Here is a 21133-nt window from a genome sequence, read left to right on the forward strand (position 1 = left end):
GCTTAGATCTTATTTACATTACTTTTTTCTACTACAGTCTGTTCAAATCCTAGCACAGTAATTTGTTTTCAGTATGAACTGTTTATTTTCTGGTCTAAAATGCACTGGGGCTTTCACAAGGGAGAAAGAAAATAGTTCAGAATGTTCTAAACTGGCCAGCAAATGCAATTAAAAAAAAAATGTTGGCTGAATCCCAGCCAATGTGTTGATAAAGTTCTGAGAGGTAAATCTTACAGTTAATCACCTCTACCTTTGCCAGGAAAAACAGAAAGAGTTGAAAATCATACGTCTTTCCTGTGTAACTGACAGCTTGATGGTAGATTAGATATAAACAAAGAACTCCTTTCATATAAAAATTAACTCCTATGAGGAAAAAAAAGATTATAGAATTATATAATTATTGTGCATTCATTGGGCCCGATTCTCCCGTTGCCCTGAACTTTAGTCAGTCACTTATACCAATGCAAAGTAAGAGCAAAATAGTATAAAATCACATGGGAACATATTACACACTGGAGTAAGTGAGTTTGGACTTATTTTGTAAAAGGTGTAATAGTGTACCAGGTTCAATGTTTGTTATTTTTCTCCTAACAGTGATGATTCCATCCTGCTGTTTGTGGCTATATTACAATGAGCAAAATTCTGTAGCCCCCTCAGTACATGGAAATCCCACTGAAGTTAGTGGGTGTTTTTATATTTGGGGAGGCTGTACAAACATGTAATTATGGTAATTGATGAAAATGATAAAAATACAAAGATAATATGCAAGTTTTATATTTTTACCATACATTGATTATGTTAATAAAGGTCCCTCTTTGGGAAGCTTGTTTTTACTAATAAGTACAGGCCTGAAAAAATCTGTTTTCAACTGATATTTTGAAAGCAGATTGTGCAGAGATCTACAACGATGGACATAAACGCAGTGGATTTTACAAGATGAAACCTCTTCAGAGCCCTAGTGCGTTCCTCGCCTACTGTGACATGTCAGAAGGGGGAGGCTGGACTGTTTTTCAGAGACGTTCTGATGGCAGCCAGAAATTTGATAGGTAGGTGATGGAGCCAGCAGTTATAATTACAAACAAATCGCAGGCATCCAAGGCCAGGGGGGACCAAGTTAAACATTAACTCTAAAGCTATCCCTGTAAGGGACTATCAGCGGTGAAAAGAGAGGGATGATGATTTTGTATGTAAGTCACCAGACTGGAATGCCAAAGTTCTTGGTTCAACTCCTGACTTTGCCTCAGACTCTGTGTGGCCCTGGGTAAATTATTTAGGCTCAATTTAAAGTAGTTAAGAATGAACCCAACATTTAAGCATCTTTTAACAACAATCCACTGAAGCCCTTGAGACTACACCTGTGCTTTAAACAGGCACATATTTAAGTATCTTGTTGAATTAGGGTCTTAATTTTTTTGTTCCTCATTTGTAAAACAGGGATAATAGTAACTACCTCACAGTGTTGCAAGGATAAAATCAATAATGTTTGAGGTGCTCTGATACTGTGATGACGCGGGGGTATGTAAGTATCTGGATGCTGTACCTAGGAAATGGGACAATATACCTAAATTGGATTTATGATCTGCTGTTCCTTTCTCCATTTATCCTGTTCAAATGAATTCTGTCTATATCCTCTCTAATTAGAACACCCACTGATTATCAGGAACACTGGCCTAATTATTTGTAGTTAACACTACAGACACATTAAATTCTAACCATAGTAGGCCACAGCAAAAATGGTCATTTGCTGCACTGGGGTATTTTCTTTTACAGCAGTATTTGTGGTAATTCAGATGTTCATAGCACCACTGTCCCACTGTGTGTAGTAACTAAGTTCATTTTCATGTCATTAATAAGCACTGCCATAATATTTGACATGTTTAGAGTTCTATGCAAATACTAAAGTAGGGAATCCTTTAAAAAAAACTCTGTAAGGCAGGTAAGTATATATTAAAAATAGTTGGAAAATGGGGGAGGAGAGAGTGTTCTGTGGAAAACCTGGTCTTTTCAGCAAAAAATTGAAAACCAAAATACACTTCTACCCCAATATAATGCTACCCGATATAACACGAATTCAGATATAACGCAGTAAAGCAGTGCTCCGGGGGGTGGGGCTGTGCACTCCGGCAGATCAAAGCAAGTTCGATATAACATGGCTTCACCTATAACGCGGTAAGATTTCTTGGCTCCCAAGGACAGCGTTATATCGGGGTAGAGGTGTAGTTTGATTCAGAAATGACGTTTCAGTGCCCCATAGGAGTGGTAATTCAGGTTCCTCATGCTTCTGTTCTCCTCTATAGGCCAAGCTCCTGGGTTGGGCTACATCTCCCATGATGTACCACAGGAATTAGGGAATCCCTGGCTGTAATGCATCATGGGAGGTGGAGTCTGGCTGGGGAGCCCAACATATAGAGGAGAATGGGAACACGAGGCAAGTGAACTACAACTCTCATGAGTCACCATGGTGGAATATCTGAAACAAAATATTTATGTACTTGGCTGAAATATTTCAATTTTTGGCTGAAAAACAAAATCTCATTGGTTTTCAGGCATTTTTTTTGTGTGCATGGGTTTTCAGGGTTGGCGAGTTGTATGGGCCCATGGTGCCCGTGCTCCAGCAAAATTCAGGGCCGCGGGGGCCTGACTCCACCAATGTTTGGGGCTGGGTCTCTCCCCCGGCCCACCTGCCACCCCTGCCTGCCTCCCTCCCTGGAGTGTCCCTGCCTCACCTGCCCCTGGGCAGAGGGGGGTGGCTGCCCCCTGCAGCTCCGCGCTGCATTCCCTCGCTGGACACTGCCGGCTAAGGGAGTAGTGCCAGTGGTAGACTGATTGCTGCGCTTGCAGAGGAAGGGAGGAGGCGCAGCAGCATGACAGGCCTCTCCCTCCCCTCCCCAACCCCCGGCAGACAACTCTGAGGGGGCTTATCCTATCTGGACATCCTGAGCAGCAGCCTGGGGCTTGGGTGAGTGTCGTGCCAGGAGGGAGGGGGAGGCTCCTCCCCCAGAACTCGCTGCTGCTGGTGGGGAGAGGGCTGGGGGGAGTCCTCCTCTCTGGCCCTAACCCCAGGGCAGCCTGCCTGCTGCACCCCAAAGTTTGAACTCCTCATACCTGGCCCAGCCCTACCCCAGAGCCCGCATCCCCAGCCAGCGCCCACACCCCCCTGCAACCCAACACTCTGCCCCAGCCCTGAGCCCACTCCTGCACTGTGAACCCCTCATCCCCAGCCCCATTCTTTGCTTAGGAGTTGGCATTTCTTTCCTTTGTTCTTTATAAGTGATTCTTAGGGGTGCATTGCTGTGGGTGCTAGACGGTCTGATTTGTAGGCCTTGTCTGCACTCAGTTATTTTACACCAACTTAGCTGCATTTGCGCAAGCCCCTAGTGTAAACAATCCATGCCCAGTTAACCATGACTTGTGCTGGCACAGTTTATCTCCATGTGAAACCACAGTGTGAACAAGCCCTTAGTAAGGTGACATCTCCACTTTATCTAAAAAATTAGTTTTATAAAATCAAACCCTTAAGACCCACAGAAAAATGTTCCCCCGTTATTCTTTTAAATTCCATTGAAAACACTGGTTTTATAGCAAGGACAAATTTCCATCAAGTGTTCGCAACCCAAACATTACAGCACTGAGAACTTGGAAGCACCTTAATTGAATTTCATTGTCCAAGATAAGAGATGCACAGACTGTGAGAAAATCATAAATAGGTAAAGAAATACTTGTTTACAATATTAGGCTTTGAGGCTGGCCATGTCCCCAACGGTAGAGTTTTGCTTTTACCTCCCTGTGCACATTAACGAAGATTTACCCTTTTAGATTCCTTTCATCTTGGTTACTAGGCTGAAATAGTTGTATAACAGTTAAAACAACAAATCCAGTTAAATCGGTGTACATCCCCAGTAGTAATGCTCTGCACAGCCATGTCAATAAGCCAGTTCTGCCTGCTCTCCAGCCTGGGAGAGGAAAGGAATGTCTTACCCCTCATCTCCAGCCCCACCCCAGAGCCCACACCCCCAGCCAGAGCCCTCACCCCAGAGCTTGCACCCCAGCCTTGAGCCCCCTCCTGCACCATGAACCCCTCATCCCCATACCCCAACCCTCTGCCCGAGCCCCTCCCACACCTCGAACCTCTCATCCCTAGCCCCACTCCAGAGCCCTCATCCCTTGCCAAAGCCCTCATCCCCCCACACCCCAACCCTCTGCCCCAGCCGTGAGCCCCCTCCTGCACCATGAACCCCTCATCCTCAGCCCCACACCACAGCCCTCACCCCCGCACGGCAACCCTCTGCCCTACCCTGAGCCTCCTCCCACACTCCAAACCCCTCAGCCCCACCCTATTAATTTTGTGTAATAATAATCAACAATGGATAAATTCTTAATAAAGTTACCCAGAGAAAAAGAACAAAGTGAAGCCTGAGTTCGACACCCAGCTTGCAAACTGAAGTTATACAAAAGAAAGATGCAGCAAATCTAAAAGATAAGAAAAGGAGCTTCCATCAATCAAATCTATCAAGATTTACGTGGTTGGAGTACAATAGTGAATTAGACAGAGCTTTTTGCCTTTGAGGATTATTGATCCAAGAGTGCTTGGTTGTATCCGATTTCAAAAGAGTATTAATAAAGTTGATATTCTTAGTTAAATATTTTTTTCTTACAAAGTGATATTGTGTAATACAGGGAAACTGTTAAACACTTACTGTTTCCAGTCCATTTTTACATTATTTTAAAAATATATATATATCAGCTTACAAGGCAGGTGGGGGATGGGGGACTTGGACCTGTGGGGGACTTTGGCACCACCAAAAATTATAAACCTGCCGCCACTGTGGGTTTTGTTGTGGTTTGTTTTATTTTATAAATAGGTTTTCAGGCATGAGGGGTCTATGAAAAAGTTTAAACTTTCTATGTAAAGCAGGTACTACTTGGGGAGAAATTATTTTGTCGAAAACCCAATTTTCTGGCAATTTTTTTTGACAAAAAATTTAGCTAGTTTTAGTAAATATTACTATCCTGATTTTATAAATGGGGAAAACTGAGGTACAAAAAGGTTAGAGACACAATAAATCAATCTGGGAAAGGGAAGTTTAGAATTCAGTAGCTCAAAGTCCTGATTCCCAGCCCTGTGTTCAGTCTGCCAGACCATACTGAGTCCAATATGGTTTTAATATTGTTACATAATTCATACTCAGTTAACTTTAATGATGTTACATGCACTACCCTGTTATCCATATGTTCCTGATAATCTTTGCAGTCTCATGACCTAGTCTGTAATAACACACTGTAGTAAATGAAGATCTTTAAATGTCTGACACTTTGCTTACTTCTTTTCATTGTAGTGAGTACACCTTGTATTATCCATTATGTATTTCATAGGGTATGCTTGGCTAGCCTCTTTTACAAACTCTTAACCCTCACTGCTAGATATCTCTACAGTCACCAGTAAACAATACTTTAACATACAGAAACACAAGTGCATCTTGAGGCAAGTTAATTATTAGCACATTTTCACAGTCATATATTGCCATTTCATATGACATAAGCTAGCAATGTATTTGGTTTTATTGTCAGTTGATATCTACAGTAATTTTGTGTCTTTGCTCTATTTCACTAACTTATTTTCCCTTTTTAAATGCACTAAATACCAGTAGGAAAAGTATTCTTCTGGAATTGTACTTTTAATCTAAAAACTACTCAGCACATTTTATGTATTAACATAACTAGTCCTCACAATACCCTTGTGGGGACGGGGGGTTGATCCTGAGAGAGGCTGAGCATCTGAAAGTAGGCGAAAAGTGAGCAATACTATTTTTATTTTTCAGATGGGGGGAAATAAGGTTTTGGTTCATTGATTGACTGAAATTGAATTACTGTGCCTTTACAGTGATGTAACTGAGATCAGTATTAACCCCAAAGAGATTAAAGTAAGTGATTTATACAAGACCACAGAAGGAGTGGGACACTCTCTTCAGGACACTCAGAACCATAAATCACTGTGTTACTCCTCTGCCTCAGCAAGTGAGAGCTTTGCTACTGCTAAACTGTAGGTCAGCTCCCTGACACACCAGTGTCTCTGCCTTGGCAGCAAATTCCTTGAGACTCTGCCATTCTAAACCTTCCTTGCAGGTAACAATCAATAAAACCTAGCTCCTGAGTTCCCCAGAGATGTCTTTCTGCACTGTCCAGTCCCTCTTACAGAAGTTAGTAAGTTTGCTGCCTCCAAAGAGACAGTGTGCACACCAGCCTGTTAGGTTATCTGAGGACTCACTCTTCACTTAAATATAGCAGCAATGAAATGAGTTATAGTAAAACTAAGAATAAGTTGTTGTTTTTTTTATTAATAAAAGTACTGAGATTTAAGTGATACTAAGCAGGAGAAAAAGACAGGTATGGTTACAAACAAACAGGCATTTTAGTCACTAAATCTTTTAATTTTAGCAAGTTACAATCTTTGCCTAAGCAGTTCTCACTTACATCAGGTTACCAAAATATTTAGCCTTTCAGGCCAGGGGATAAAACTTGCACAGAATCAGAGGGTAATATCCCTTTTGTTCCATAAGTGATGAATAACTAAGGGGTTCTCGCCCCTTCTTTTTATAGTTCAGGCAGGGCCGGCTCCAAGTACCAGCTTCTCAAGCAGGTGCTTGGGGCGGCCGCTCCGGAGAGGGGCGGCACGTCCAGGTATTCAGCGGCAATTCGGAGGACGGTCCCTCACTCCGCCTGGGAGCGAAGGACCTCCCGCCGAATTGCCACCGCAGATCACGATCGTGGCTTTTTTTGTTTGTTTGTTTTGTTTTGGCTGCTTGGGGTGGCCAAAACCCTGGAGCTGGCCCTGAGTCCAGGAAACCTTTGAAAAGCAAACACAGACAAAGTTCCTCTTCTGTCCTGGTGTGTAAACACCATGCTGTCTTCTTCATCATCTGGTCAATTTTCTTTTTCAATTGGCTTAATCACTTCATTTACTTTACCATATAAATGTACTTCCATTGTCTCTGGCCTCTCCTTGCTCAATTTACATTGGAGACAAAGGTAAACAGGTGAAACAACATTCCTTTGTCTATTTCAAACCTGTTTATCTGCTCTACTCAGGTTGCTTGGTTTGAACATATTTTAGGAATATATTTCCAGCACATATACACAAGTCTTTACACACTGACTGCACATACATCACACAGTAATATTAGGGACCACTGTACCAGCAGTTCTTACATGATACCTCACAAGACACGCTTTGGCTAAATATTCTGACAACAGCATGTTGGGTGTGGCCTTTGCCTGTTGGCATAAAGGGGGCTCTTAGGGTCACTCTAGAGATGGAAAAATAAAGATCTGCTCAAGCCTAATTTTAAAGCCCAACCCAACCCTGACTTGACCACAGCCAATCTGAACCCAGCCCAAGCATGTGGGGTTGTTTCATACCTGACACTGGTATTTGGGTTTTGGCAGGTTGCAAGGGTCAAACCTCTGGCCCAGAATGCATTTTCTTTACTTTGTTTCTCCAGAGAGCCATTGAAGTTAATTACCACAGCCCCACTCTCCCACCACAGCCCATCAGCTCCTCCCTGCCCCAGCCAGCACTGCACACCCGAAGGGTGGCCAGTTTCCCCCTCTCCAGGGCCACTGTCCCAAGACCTGTGTGTTAGTGCCACCACCTCAGCCTAGGAAGTCAGGCTGGTGGGCCTTCCTGCTCCCCATTCTCCGTGCCCCAACTCTATTTCCGAACGGCTCCTTCCTGTAGGGTCTGGCTGCATGCCCTGCCTACTGGCCACTGCTGCCTCCCTGAGCTGTGCATGCTGCAGAAAAAGAGGCACGGCAACTTGTCAGCACAGCACAGTGAGGCGGCGGTGGCCAGCAGGAGTGGGGCAGGCAGCCACTGCTGTACCAACCTCCTATGTAGCTGGTGCTCAGAGACTGCCTGATTCAACTCGAGCCTGAGTGTCAGGTTGTTCTCCACCTGATCCATCCTGAACCCAACACTTGTAGTCAGGGCTCACTGGATTTGGGGTCCATTGCAAGGCAAAGAAACAACCCATTTTGTCTATCTGGTATTTCTAGTACTCCCTTCACTACAGTAATGTAGGGACCAGAGAGAGACTCAGAAGTGACAGGGCCAATCAAGAGATGTGCCCCTAGCTCAACGATGGGAAAAGCAGGCTGATGCTACAGCTTACAAAACAATAGCAGCTTGATCTGTGGAAGTTTCATAAGCTACTCAATCAAATCACAGAAGGTATATTATTTCTGATGAAATGCTGTGTGCGACACACCTACACATAGACTTTCATGCTGTGGTCACCCAGGAAGTGTCTCTTCATTGTACAATTTTGGGGGATGATTACTGGAATTTAGATAAGCATGTTATGCAGGAAGTCAGACAAAATGGTCATAATGATACCTTCTGACCTTAAAAGCTATTGTGGCTGTGTTTCTGGAGACCCAGATCTAGTTTGGGTTTCAGCTGCCAGCATAAGAAACTAAGGACCTCCCACATCCATGTATGTAAATCAGAAGGAACTCCAGTTAAGTCAATACACTAGTTTAAAACCAGGGTAAGTGAGGTCAGAATCATGCCCCAAATAGTAATTTAGTGACTTGATATCATATAAGACAGTGACATTAAAAAAATTGTGTAGTTCCTAGCAAACTTTTTATTCTCTTTGATTATCCCAAATCATTAGTTTCAATTTTATTTTCAGAGTCTGGGATGACTATGAACAAGGTTTTGGAAATTTTGTTTTGAGAAATGGTGAATACTGGCTTGGAAATAAAAATCTTCACTATCTCACCAATCAAGGTAAGACTTGTACAGAAATATTTTTCTTCCTTAGTGGCTTTTGCAATACAGGAAAATTTACCATCTGTTTCTGCTTTGCTCTTTCAGGACCAGATGCAATTTGCACTAATGTAAATCCTGAGTCACACCACTAGTTTGAATGGGGTTGTTTAGAATTTACAGAAGTGTAAATTAGATCAGAATCTGGATCTCAGTTCCTAATAAAGGATTCAAACTCTCATTGGGCCAATATGTCAATGGTGTGCAGGGAGCCTCAACAGATCAATGCTCCGCAGTTCATAAGGCCACCGTCCCCCAAGCCGTTAAGTGGTTCTCAGATCCTTCCTCCCCCAAGCAGAACTGAATCAGTTTAACTGACAGTCCTGACCCAGTCAGTGAACTGCATTAGTTTCATTTAGTCAGGACACGTAGTAGCCACATATGTGACATAATCTGACTGACAGTGCAGGTCTGGGTGTTTTCTTATTTCTCCTACTCCTGGGAATGCTAACAGTGTCTCCATATTTCTAATAACTGAAGGCAGTTAATCTCCTATTGTCCTAACATAACCTCCTCTAAAGGCTTGTCTACACTTAAAACATTGCACTGGTGCAGCTGCGCCACTGTAACACTTCAGTGAAGATGCCACCTACACCAACAGGAGGGGTTCTCCCATCAGCATAGGTAATCCACCTCCCTGGGAGGCAGTAGCTACCATGGGGGTAAAGTTGGTTTAACTGCATCACTCAGGGGTGTGAGTTATACTGACCTAATTTCCTACTGTAGACCAGGCCTAAATTATTGCTTGTTAGATCTTATGCTTCAATTTAGTCTACTCATTCCTCCTCCCAAAACCTTCAAAAGACAGACTTCCTAAATTACTCTGATGACAGTTCACATTGGCACCATGCCCCTCATTGCTCAATCAACCTTTGAACATACTCTCCTTAGATAAGAAGTCCAGCTCAATGGGGTTGAATGGGTGTAAGTGAAAGAAGAATTTATTCTATGCATTTAGAGCCATATCTTCAATTGGTTTAAATTTGGCACAGCTCCATTGAAGTCATTGGAACAAAGTCAGTTTACATCATCTGAGGATTTGGCTCTGTAGATTAGAAAATTAAACAGAGGACCCTAAGCCTCAAATTTTGGATTTGAATGCAAATTTCCCCAAACTTTGAGGAAGGGCAAATCCAGGATTATGTCTGGATCCCCTTTCCTACTTTCATCAGCAACTCACAAATCCTACCAATGTGAGGGTTGGCTGGCTTATATTGGGAAACTTGTACCAGTGTAACTCCATCAATTTCTGATACAGATCAGCCCTGTATGTTTTGTGAAGGGAGAAATACTAGTAAAAATTAATGTAAAATGTCTAAAGTTTGACTCCAAGCATTGTAGTCTGTGATACGCTCACCTTTATAGACCTTCACTAGAAAATGTGGCTTTAGCAGAGGCAACGCATGGGGGGGGGGCATGCGGGGTGACGTGCCCCACCAGATTTGCTGCTTGGCTTGTACCGAGCATGCTCACATGGACTGCGCATGCTCAGTAAGACTGCTGAAGCTGGCTGCCCTCACTCTGTTCCCCTCCCCTGCTCACTACTGGCAGGCACAGGTCATCTCTAGGCCTTAGTGACTATTATAATCTGTATTCTTGAAGTATATTCCACATCTTTTTATCTTCTTTCTTCCTCAACACTTAAGCATTTCTTGCTATTCCTTGTTTTACAACAATTTTAGGAGCATAATTTAAAGAAGATGGTGCAGAATAATATTAGTTTCTTATAGAAATTGCTGTGATCTTTATTGATATGAATTTGTCCCATAACTTTTTAAATATGTAAATGCAAATGTGAAAATAAAAAGGCTTGTGGGAGCAAAAGAAAGAACATAAATAGGATTTTAGTCTTATTGTATAACACAATGGCTTTATTCTGAGGAATGCTGAGAGAGGTTGAATTAACATGAATAAATATTTGTTGTTGTTTTGCTAAGGAAACTATACCCTAAGAATCGATCTCTCTGATTTTGAAGGAGTACGGCGATTTGCACAATATAAAAGCTTCAGAGTTGCTGGTGAAGAGGTAATAAAATACTGAATAACTTCATTAATCAGTAAATTCATTTTTTAAATGAAAGCTTGGATTCTGTAGGCAACAGAAAGAATATTATGGTAGGCCATATAATTATAGATTCCACAACTTTCATATACATATATGGTTTTCTAATATCTCTTATTAACACATTTCCTTTCTCACCAAGACCTTAGAATTTTTGATAATGTAATAAACACGTTGGTTTAAGTTCATAAATTGATGTCACACAATCATACTTGGTGCCTGTCTTTAAAGATTTTAAATTAGTTTTCTGGTTCTTCAGCAACCTTTTAATAACAAACTGTTTTCATGACCTTTGCTGATGTTATCAATGATGTTGGTTACAAAGATTTTTTGACATGAAAATGTTCAACATAAGATGAAGTTTTTATTAAGCAAAATTAGCTCTGTTAAAGGGTAAATCACAGAGAATACTCTTTGTTAACAAAGGCCTTAATTTAGCAAGGTACTTAAATATGTGGCTAATTTTAAGCATATGAGTAGTCCTTTTGCAGTAAATTCACTAGGACTATACATGGTTAAATTTAGGCAATACTTAAGTACCTTGCTGAATTGGGGCCAAATAGCCCAATTATGCCTCCTGGTAGGTGCTGCCTATCCTAAACAATCACTAATGTAAGATCCCATTGTTTTGGAGGCAGTGGGAGTTAAAAGCATTCAACAGCTTATAGAAGCCACTCAGCACCTTGCAGAATTGAACCCTAAAAGCCTACTTTATAGACAGCTATTTAAAGTTCTTGAAAATTCTTTTGTCTTACTGAGCATCCTCCCAGTTGCCTTTTATACTGTGTTTAAATGGCAAGAGCTAAATGACATGCCATTTCTGAGTTTATATTAAATAACAGTGAATGAAATGTATATTTCCTAGTTAATACTCATATTTGTTAATAACACCCAGAGATTAGTCTAATTTTTCTCTCCCCATTTTTCATTAGAGCTCATACCAGCTGAGCTGTGGAGAATACTCTGGCACAGCTGGTGACTCCCTTACTGGGGGGTTTCACCCTGAAGTGAAATGGTGGGCTGATCACCGAGGAATGAAATTTAGTACACAAGACAGAGACAATGACAACTATGAAGGGAACTGTGCTGAGGAGGACACAGCTGGCTGGTGGTTTAACAGGTCAGGTATTTAATGAGAATACCAATACTAGTGATTATGATATCTCTTGGTTACATATGAGGTAGGAACATATGATATTAGGTAGGATTGGTATCATTAATTGTAATTAGGTAATCTGTCATTGACCCCTATCACAGACACCTCAGCACTTGCCCACATGCCTGAGTCTGATCCTTGAACGAACTGCTGGACTGATACCCTGTATCACACCATCTCCAACTTGCATTGGACTGAGAGAAGGGATTTACTATGTGCTGGGATCTGCATTCCAACTTCTCACCTTGCTGTCCATCTAACTGTGTTTATTCTATCTCCAATGTATTGATTCTCTTTAAGCTCTCTGACTTTCATTCAAGCAGGTCATCTTGAACACACATTACCACTGCTTCCTATTCTTACATTTCCCCAGTATTTAACTAGATCAGATGTGACATTTGTGCAGGCTATATGACAAGTTAATGGTAGGGTTGAGTTAATAGATGTCTAATGTTAGGGGAACCATTTTTCACCTCACTTCACAGGGTCTCAAGCCATTCCATTGTTCATTCATCAAGATGGAAATGCACCCCCCCCTTAATTAGGTGTTGTTCTCAGAGAGATTATTCTGAGAAGGAAACTTCCTTAAATATGATGAAGTCAAAGTTTTTAAAATGTAACATTTCTTATACTTGTATATGCAAGGTGACACAGAAGATTGAACATAAATGATAAATAACCTTGGCCTTGAATATATGGGCAGCTATCTATATAGGTTCACTTGAATAATAAGATAAATATAGCTACAAGGTGAAGCTATGCAATATATAGCTATAAAAGGCAGTTCAAAGAAGCATATTATCACAATGCAATCTCAGTTCACTTGGCAAGAATTGCCAGGCAGGATCAGCTCCAGTGTGTGTCTCTCTCTGTGTCACCCTTTGTAACCCTCACTTACCAAAATTCAATACCACTTTCTTTGAGAGGACTGAGATAAGTTAGGCCGATCTCATTACCTGTAACCACCTCATAGGTTTGTTTCAAATTTAATTTTATCTTTTAGCATATGCAAGGGAAGGAGAATCAACATAATGGATATTGCAAGGAACTGGGATATATCATAGGAAAACCACATGTGGACTGAGTTTCAGTTCTACTTAAAGCTACAATTACAGATATAGAAAAAAATCAGTTGTGATCCTGTTCCAAATTAAATGAACCTCCAGTCCTAAAATTGCATAGGATTGTGATAACATATCACAACTTTCATATATGATGAATCACCAATGACTATTAGTCAACTGAGTCCATTTTCCTCAAAACAAGTCTCTTATTATGTCTAATAGCTCAGGCAAAAGCATTATATCGTTGTGGAAATAGCAGCATGACAGGATTTGACAGCTCTTTGTATCTAATGTACTATTATGATTCATGTCATATAAATACCACAGATAGCTAGCTCTTGCAATTAAGGTTTTTATTAGTTGTGGATCTTTCTCTCTCTTAAAGTGATATTACTGTCTTGAAGCAACTATGTTCTGGGTTAAGGATGAAAGTTGCTAATGAGGTTACCCCACTTCCTTGATTCTGCCATTTTGTTGAGTAAGCACTTACTACTGAACTGAACACTGAAACACTCAGCAGAATGCTTGCAAATTTCAGTATTCTGCCTGCACAAAAGAACAAAGCAGGCAGGCACAGTGAAATGAAAGCACTGAGAGCTCTCATTTGTCATGCTCACATTAACAATCACAAGGAGAACCAGTGCCCTGGATTGGTTTATATAGGGTCTCCCAGCTGAGTAGGAATTTGTTTTTCTATTTAAAATCTGTTGAAATGCAATTTTTGCCTTAAAAAAATTAAGGAATCAGGAGGACAATAGGAATGGAAATAGGCTACTTCTAAGGTGTGTACATGAGCCTGCCAGGTTTGGCAGTGTAACTTTAAGAAAAGCACACCTTTATGAATTTTTATTTTGCATAAGCTGAGTACCTAACATATGTAATCAATAAATCATATGCCAGTTGTTTCTTCTGCATGTCGAGTTATTTCTGTGTACAGACCATTACACAGTATTTGTGTAGCTTTGCTATTGTGCTTTTTTGCTCCCTAACACCAATTTAAGAGTTGTTATTCTTGGCTCATGGTGCTTTCAAAAAAATCCACTTGTGTCTATTTCTACCAAAAGAAGAGAATGCAGTAAAGGAGTCAATAAAGAAGGCCAATAGCTAGTCACCACATGTTACCCTCTGTGCCTTTGCTAAGGAAGTTTGTGCTTGAGTGAGTAGTACAAAGTAAACAAATGCCTACCCAGTAAGGAAAGTGTATGACATATTGAGCATGTCAGTTCTGTCACCGATTTATCATTTTGAAAATCAAAGCCACCTTTTATATCTGCAGGTCATAAACTTTCAGCTGGTGTATGGCATGATTCAATTTTTAAAAAGTGTTTGCAATGGACAACCAGCTAAATAAGAATTTTAACATATGGCTTTTTTTTATTATTGCTTCTATTTCAGTTCTTTGTAACTGTTAAGTGCAAACATACCTGGAGAGACTAACATTTGCCAATAGTTATATCCTTAAGGCTCATTCTGGATTGTTTTCTTTTTTTAATTCTACGTAAAGACAGCTTTCTAAAATCCATCATAATGTGTGACAACTAACTACTAATAACAACAAAATACCGACTCAACAGTTGTTATAATCTAGTACTGGAGCTACAGCTAAACAGATTCACTACAATATCCTGCCAAAAAAAAAAAAAGTGTAATTGTCTATATGGTCACAATGATCCCAACATCCTCCTTCATGGAAACAAAATTAATGAGGCAGAGGGGCTGTAGCATAGCAAAATATTTCTTTGACAGTTACAAATGTAATTTATACTGTTGCAATGTGTTAGAGAGCCAGAGAAGGATGCCAATTAAAATAGTAAGTCAGATGATCCAGCTATTGGAGGATTGCCAGAATGCCTATATTTAACTTGTAGAGAGATTTCATATTTTTCCAACAAATATGAAATCAGTAGTTTAATAGCTGAGCTGATGATGATTATTTTTTCATGTGAAACTCCAAGTGTTGGCAGTAAATGCAGGATTTAGAGTAATTGCTCCAAAATAACAAACAGAGGAATAATGCCACATTCCTTTCACAAAGTTTTCATTGCCACGTACCCTTGTTGCTAGGTATGATCTTAACAAGTCTGGAAACATTCTTTAGTGAAGCAGATTAGCAAGTGAAATGTCAGGGAACTAATGGTGTTAAAGGAATGGAGTCAAGGAACAAAGCACTTTTTGTTTTGATGCCGCTAAGAACCCTTGAAATTGTGCGCTAATTTAGCCTTTATTGTTTAGTGGCATTGAGCCCCACGAATGCAAATTCCTGCAGCTGTCAAACTAGACTGTCATCAACATAGCGATTTTTTTGGCTCATGCAATAACTACAAATCCCTGAAGCTTTTAGACAAAACAGATTTGCTTAATTAACATTAATGTCTTGTTTTTGTTTTCCCTTTCTTTCCCACCAGGTGTCACACTTCCAATCTGAATGGTGTGTACTACAAAGGACCTTATACAGCAAAGACAGACAATGGAATTGTTTGGTACACATGGCATGGGTGGTGGTATTCTCTGAAATCTGTTGTCATGAAGGTCAGACCAGCAGACTTTGAACCCAATGTTGTTTAAATATCTAGTTAATATAATCCATCCAGTTAATCTTTTAGCAAATCCATCTAAATTGGGCAGATTTCTCCCTCCACCCTCCCTCCTCTGCCTCATTTATGCCTCTATAAATCTGGAGTAACTTCATTAAAATCAGTAGTGTTATATGGGTATAAATGAGAATAGAATCTGGCCTTGAGCCTGGAGATACAAATAATGTGTACAGGATTGCTAAAGAGACCAGACAAAGTTCATCCAGGGTTTATGGCAACTTTCACCCATGTAGAATACTTAGCAGTAGAACTCTAGAAGCAGGGGAAACTTCCACTTGACTGATGGGCATAATGGGGGCCAGGACTTCCCCAAAAGTGAGTAGTATTGGTCAGGAAGGAGGAGTGCACTGCTATTGTAACCTCTGCGGTTGAGGCTCCTTTGGAATCCCCAGTGGAATTCAAAGCAGCCTACAATGCCAGAGCTTCTGAGGAAGGACAGCAGTGGGAACATCACCTGGCCATTCCTAGGACACAAGAGACTAGGCTGGTACACAGGTGCAATTTGTACCTTCTGGGGAATGGAGAACAGGAGGGTTGCCAACTTGGCCCACACTATTTTGGACTTTTTTCATTTGGAAACGTTTCTATCTAAATCTATGCACAATACATAAGATTTAATGGAAAAATTACAAAATAGATTCACTATATTGTCTTAAAAAGCAATGTGAATATATATTACACATAAAAACTACATTAAAAGAATGTTACAGAATGTCCAGCAATTTAATGGTGCTGGAGCAATTTGTATAGTGGGATGTTGAGAGCCATTGAACCAAACTGTAAACTCTGTATGTGATGGAAACCATTTCAAACCATGCTGTACCCCCAGCATCCTTAGTTCCAGCATCTATGAGTGGACATGCTGTACATTGAATGGGGCAGGGGTCCAGTGGAAAATATTATGTATGATCCTGTAATTAAAGACTGTATCATAATATATACATACAGGGGAGCCAAATTAAGGTTATATAGGCAACTTTAATTCTGGCACTTCCTAACTTTTGAGTGCTTGCTTTAGCAAACTTAATATTCTTTTAATGTAGTTTTTGTATGTGTAATTTTAAAGAAAAGCTGAAACCCTCCCCCAGCATTTCCATCATGATTCCCAGCAGGGTTGGAACCTTTAGATCCACAGCACAGACTTCTGCCACTTGAGCTCATGGAGTAACTCATAGTAGCAGTTATCTTCTATGTGAACTAGTGACTAGAGAGGGAATGGAACACTCCCTTTTCCAGAGGGTTTCACAGATACATACTTGCAGACAGCAGAGGAATGATGAGACTTAGGAATCTTGACTTTCAGTCAAGATTCTGAAATATAGCATGCTTTACAGGTAACAGACCCTTGTGACCCCCACCCCTCACCTCAACAAGACTGTCCCCTTTTGCCACTTGTCCTTTTAGCCTGTTCCTTTTCCAGTCCTGGCTCTCCCCCTCCTTGCAGATCCTTTCCTAACTAGTCCCAGTCTAGATCTTCCCAGAATCCTCGCTCCACTCCCACTGTCCTTGCCCAGTCACATCCAGGCTTCCCATCCAAGGCACAGTCTTCCCCTGACCCAGACTCCTTGTCCCAGTTTCCTTGCTCAGGCAGTCTCAATTCCCTCCCCCACCCCCCTGGCTCCTCATCCAATCTCAAAGTAGCATCCCTCCCCTGGCTTCCACTCCAAGTCTCTTTGCTCAGCCAGTCCCAGTCTCCCCCACCAGGGTCCTTGTTCCATTCTACTCTCTCTTGTGTCCCCAATCTGGCTCTTGTCCCTTCAGCATTTAAGTCGGGAAATTTCTTCCCCCACACTGCCTGAGGGCCTGCAGGGGAGTGCTCATGAGCACAAGAGAGCCTTCCTCCTCTCAGTCCTGATGTTCATCCTCACAGCCAGCCACAGCAACCAGAAGCAGCAATTTCAGTCAAAGTTCTACTCTGCCCCTGTAATCCTGAGATGGAGTATGCCCAAGGCAAACCGAGTCATTAGAGAACTGATGCTGCAAAAGTCTCTGCTGAGCATGTGTAAACTGAGACATTTCAAAATCTTATAATTTGGCCAGATTTGGGTGTTTTTTTCAAGGAAGAGCAAAAGATACATCCCTGGCTTGTATTTTTCAAGTTCCTATTCCAAAGCATAGAGATACTAGAGCTTTTCAACTGAACAGCTGTAAGAATTTTGTTAACATGGGCAACGTGTTTTTCCCTAATCTCATTCTAGGAAATGGCTAAAGTGTTTTTGCTGAAACTTCCCTCTCCGCCCTTCTCCCTTTAAAAAAAAAAAAAAGTTAGCGTCAGGCAGATATCTAGCATAGAAAGTTTCAGCCCAAACAGTTGAAGTTTGGCAAAGTTGTAACCAGCAGAAAACAAGATCTTATAATGGAAAGTATCAAGTAACCTTAATTAGAGGTGTCATTACCATCTCCACCTATCATACAGGGATGATGCTGAAGCCACTTTTCATGCAGAACTCCTGTTGCCTCCAAAGTGTTACTGACTGGCTACAGAATCAAGCCATAGCAGAGGTGTTAGTATAGACAGAACTTTTTTAAAAAGAAGCTTAATTAGGTATGTTCTTTAGAATCAATATAATCTCTCTCTCTCTATTCTGAAGCTCTGTTCTAGCCAGTTCTGTTTAGGTCCTTATATCATGCCCATCATCTGAGCACTTTTGTTCTGTCATCACATTCAGCATAGCTCAGACTTTAAACTAGTCAGCTATATATCGCAGCTGCATCATATACAGTAAGCAAATTCTGTAATATCACATCTAGTTTGTCACATTTCATTCACTGATGACATGGGAGTAGAAGAGGTTGAATTCATATGGGATTTAGAACAAGCCAGAATGGCTAGATGTGGCCAATATGATTTTCCCCATATTCTCCTCCAAAATAAATGGAAGTTGACTCTAGGTCAGCATTTCTCAAATGTGGCCACCAGGGGCTTTTCTTGCGGCCACAACCTCCTGGACAGTGATTGGGGGCAAAGCAGCTGCCCCCTTCCCCTCCCTGTTGCTCCTGGATGTGCCACCTTGATGTTGGTGGCTGGGGCTGCTAACAGGGGTTGGGCCCTGTCCTCCTCTGGAGACAGCTGTGGCACAACCTTGGAGGATCAGGCAGCCTGTGAGTTGCCCACCTTCCTGGGGGTCGTGGGGCTCGGGCTTCCGCCCTAGGATGGCAGGGTAAGCACCAGAAGATTTACTAGCTAGCAATAAATAAATTACAATGATTTTGATGTGCATATGTACATATTTATTTGTTTTTCCTAAAGTTAATTAAGTGTTTTAGGAAAAATTGTCAGAGTGGCCACCAGCACTCTGAGGCCACCAAAAAATTTGTAATGAGAACCCCTGTTCTAGGTTATTCTCATTTTACACCCCATGATGACAGAGGAATTCTATCTTTTCTCACAATCAATATGTCTAGACATAAAGTACCAAAAGCCTGACTTGCTTTTGCCAGCAAACTCCTCATTGCAGGTTCAGTAGCAGAAAAGCTATTTGACAGAGATCTGGTCTTGGCAAGTGCAGTCCAGAAAGTAGTTAGGGTCATCCAAGGAGGTGGTGGAACTTGGACACTTGAAGATGCACTGATTTAGCACAAGCAGCTTCTACTCAGGGCCAGCTCCAGCGTTTTGGCCGCCCCAAGCAGCCAAAACAAAACAAAACAAAAAAGCCGCGATCGTGATCTGCGGCGGCAATTCAGCGGGAGGTCCTTCGCTCCCAGGCGGAGTGAGGGACTGTCCGCTGAATTGCCGCCGAATACCTGGACGTGCCGCCCCTCTCCGGAGCAGCCGCCCCAAGCACCTGCTGTAGAAGCTGGTGCCGGAGCTGGCCCTGCTTCTACTGGCAGGGTAATGGAATGTGTGACCTGGAAGGGGAAGACCATAGAGATGAAGAACAGAGTGTTTATTTGGGTGATAGTTGATTCATATGGCATCAAGATAAAAATTTAAAACAAAAATCTTTAATTTAAGGAAACTAAGAGTAAACCTCATATATCCTTATGCAAATATTAATCAAAACACAGATCTGAATGCAAACTGCTGTACACATTCTCTCCAACTCCAAAAGAAAAAAAAGGGCCAGGCCCTGCCCTTTTCATTCCCCGACCACAAAACAGATGTTCTTATAGACTTCAGGGCCATGATCATCTAGTCTGATCTCCTGCATAGACCCTCATCCACCCACTCCTGCAATAGGCCCATGACCTCTGGCTGAGTTCCTGAAGTCCTCAAATCCTGATTTAAAGACTTCAAGTTACAGAGAATCCACCATTTACTCTAGTTCAAATCAGCAAGTGACCCATGCCCCATGCTGTAGTAGAAGGTGAAAACCCCCCAGGGTTTCTGCCAATCTGACCTGGGAGAAAATTCCTTCCAGACTCCAAATATGGCGATCAGTTTTCAAGGTTATCCAAATCTTTTTGTATGATATTCTGGTCCTCCTCTATAATGGCAATATCACCCCACCTTGTGTCATTTGCAAATTTTATTAGCACATTTCCACTTTTTGTGCCAAGGTCATTAATGAAAATGTTAAATAAAATTGGTCCCAACACTGATCCCTGAGGAACTCCTCTAGTAACTTCCCTCCAGCCTGACAGTTCACCTTTAATTATGACCCAATGTAGTCTCCCCTCTAACCAGTTCCTTATCCACCTTTCGATTTTCATATTAATCCCTATCTTCTCCAATTTAACTCAGAATTTCCCATGTGAAACTGTATCAAATGATTTCCTGAAATTCAAGTAGATTAAATCTATTGCATTTCCTTTGTCTAGAACATCAATTATCTTCTCAAAGAAAGGGATCAGTTTGGTGTGGCATGATCTACCCATTGTAAAACCATGTTGTATTTTATCCCAATTACTGTTTACCTCTATATCCTTAAATTCTCTGTCTTTCAAAATTTGGTCTAAGACCTTGCATATAATTCAGGTCAAACTATAGTTTCCCATACCACTTTCTCCCCCTCCCATTTTCATAAATATAGATAATATATTTGCAGTTCTCCCATGGGGTATGGCCCTGAGTTTACTGATTCATTAAACATCCTGCTATTGGGTTTGTAATTTCATGTGCCAGGTCTTTTAATGTTCTTAGATTAAGACAATGCACAGCTCATGATTTGGTCCATTAAGTTGTTTGAGTTTGGCTTCTATCTTGGATCTTGTAATTTTCACTTTTTATGCATCTTCTTTCTCAGTAGACACCCTGTTCACTGTGCCCAGGCTCTTCATTCCTCTTATTAGGAAATGAGACCAAGTATTCATTTAGGTGGTGGGCTATACCTAGATTATCTTTAATCTCCTCCTTAGGATCCTTTAAACCTTTAATCTTATCCTCAGGATAAGGCCCCACAGGTCTAGAACTCAGGCCAGTAGAGCTGCTAGGCAATTGAGACCTCCAGGCTGCCATCCAGCAGCAGCTGTAACCAGTTTACACTA

The 21133-nt window shown here is 41.3% G+C and overlaps 1 protein-coding gene across 6 annotated transcripts in view; it reads left to right on the plus strand.

The window, feature by feature from the left end:
• FGL1 (fibrinogen like 1) overlaps positions 1 to 21133 on the plus strand; it is a 68571-nt gene that overhangs the window by 36263 nt on the left and 11175 nt on the right. For 3 of the 6 annotated variants that reach the window (XM_034771170.1, XM_034771169.1, XM_034771173.1), the window contains 5 exons: positions 884 to 1046; positions 8694 to 8791; positions 10768 to 10856; positions 11825 to 12012; positions 15518 to 15641. In XM_034771170.1, coding sequence (XP_034627061.1) covers positions 884 to 1046; positions 8694 to 8791; positions 10768 to 10856; positions 11825 to 12012; positions 15518 to 15641 — 662 coding nt within the window. Of the gene's footprint in view, positions 1 to 883; positions 1047 to 8693; positions 8792 to 10767; positions 10857 to 11824; positions 12013 to 15517; positions 17956 to 21133 lie in introns of those variants that run through there. The other 3 variants (XM_034771175.1, XM_034771172.1, XM_034771171.1) reach the window with 2 other exon arrangements.

Source organism: Trachemys scripta, chromosome 5 (genome assembly GCF_013100865.1).
Source record: "Trachemys scripta elegans isolate TJP31775 chromosome 5, CAS_Tse_1.0, whole genome shotgun sequence".
In the NCBI taxonomy this organism is placed as follows: Eukaryota; Metazoa; Chordata; order Testudines; family Emydidae; genus Trachemys; species Trachemys scripta.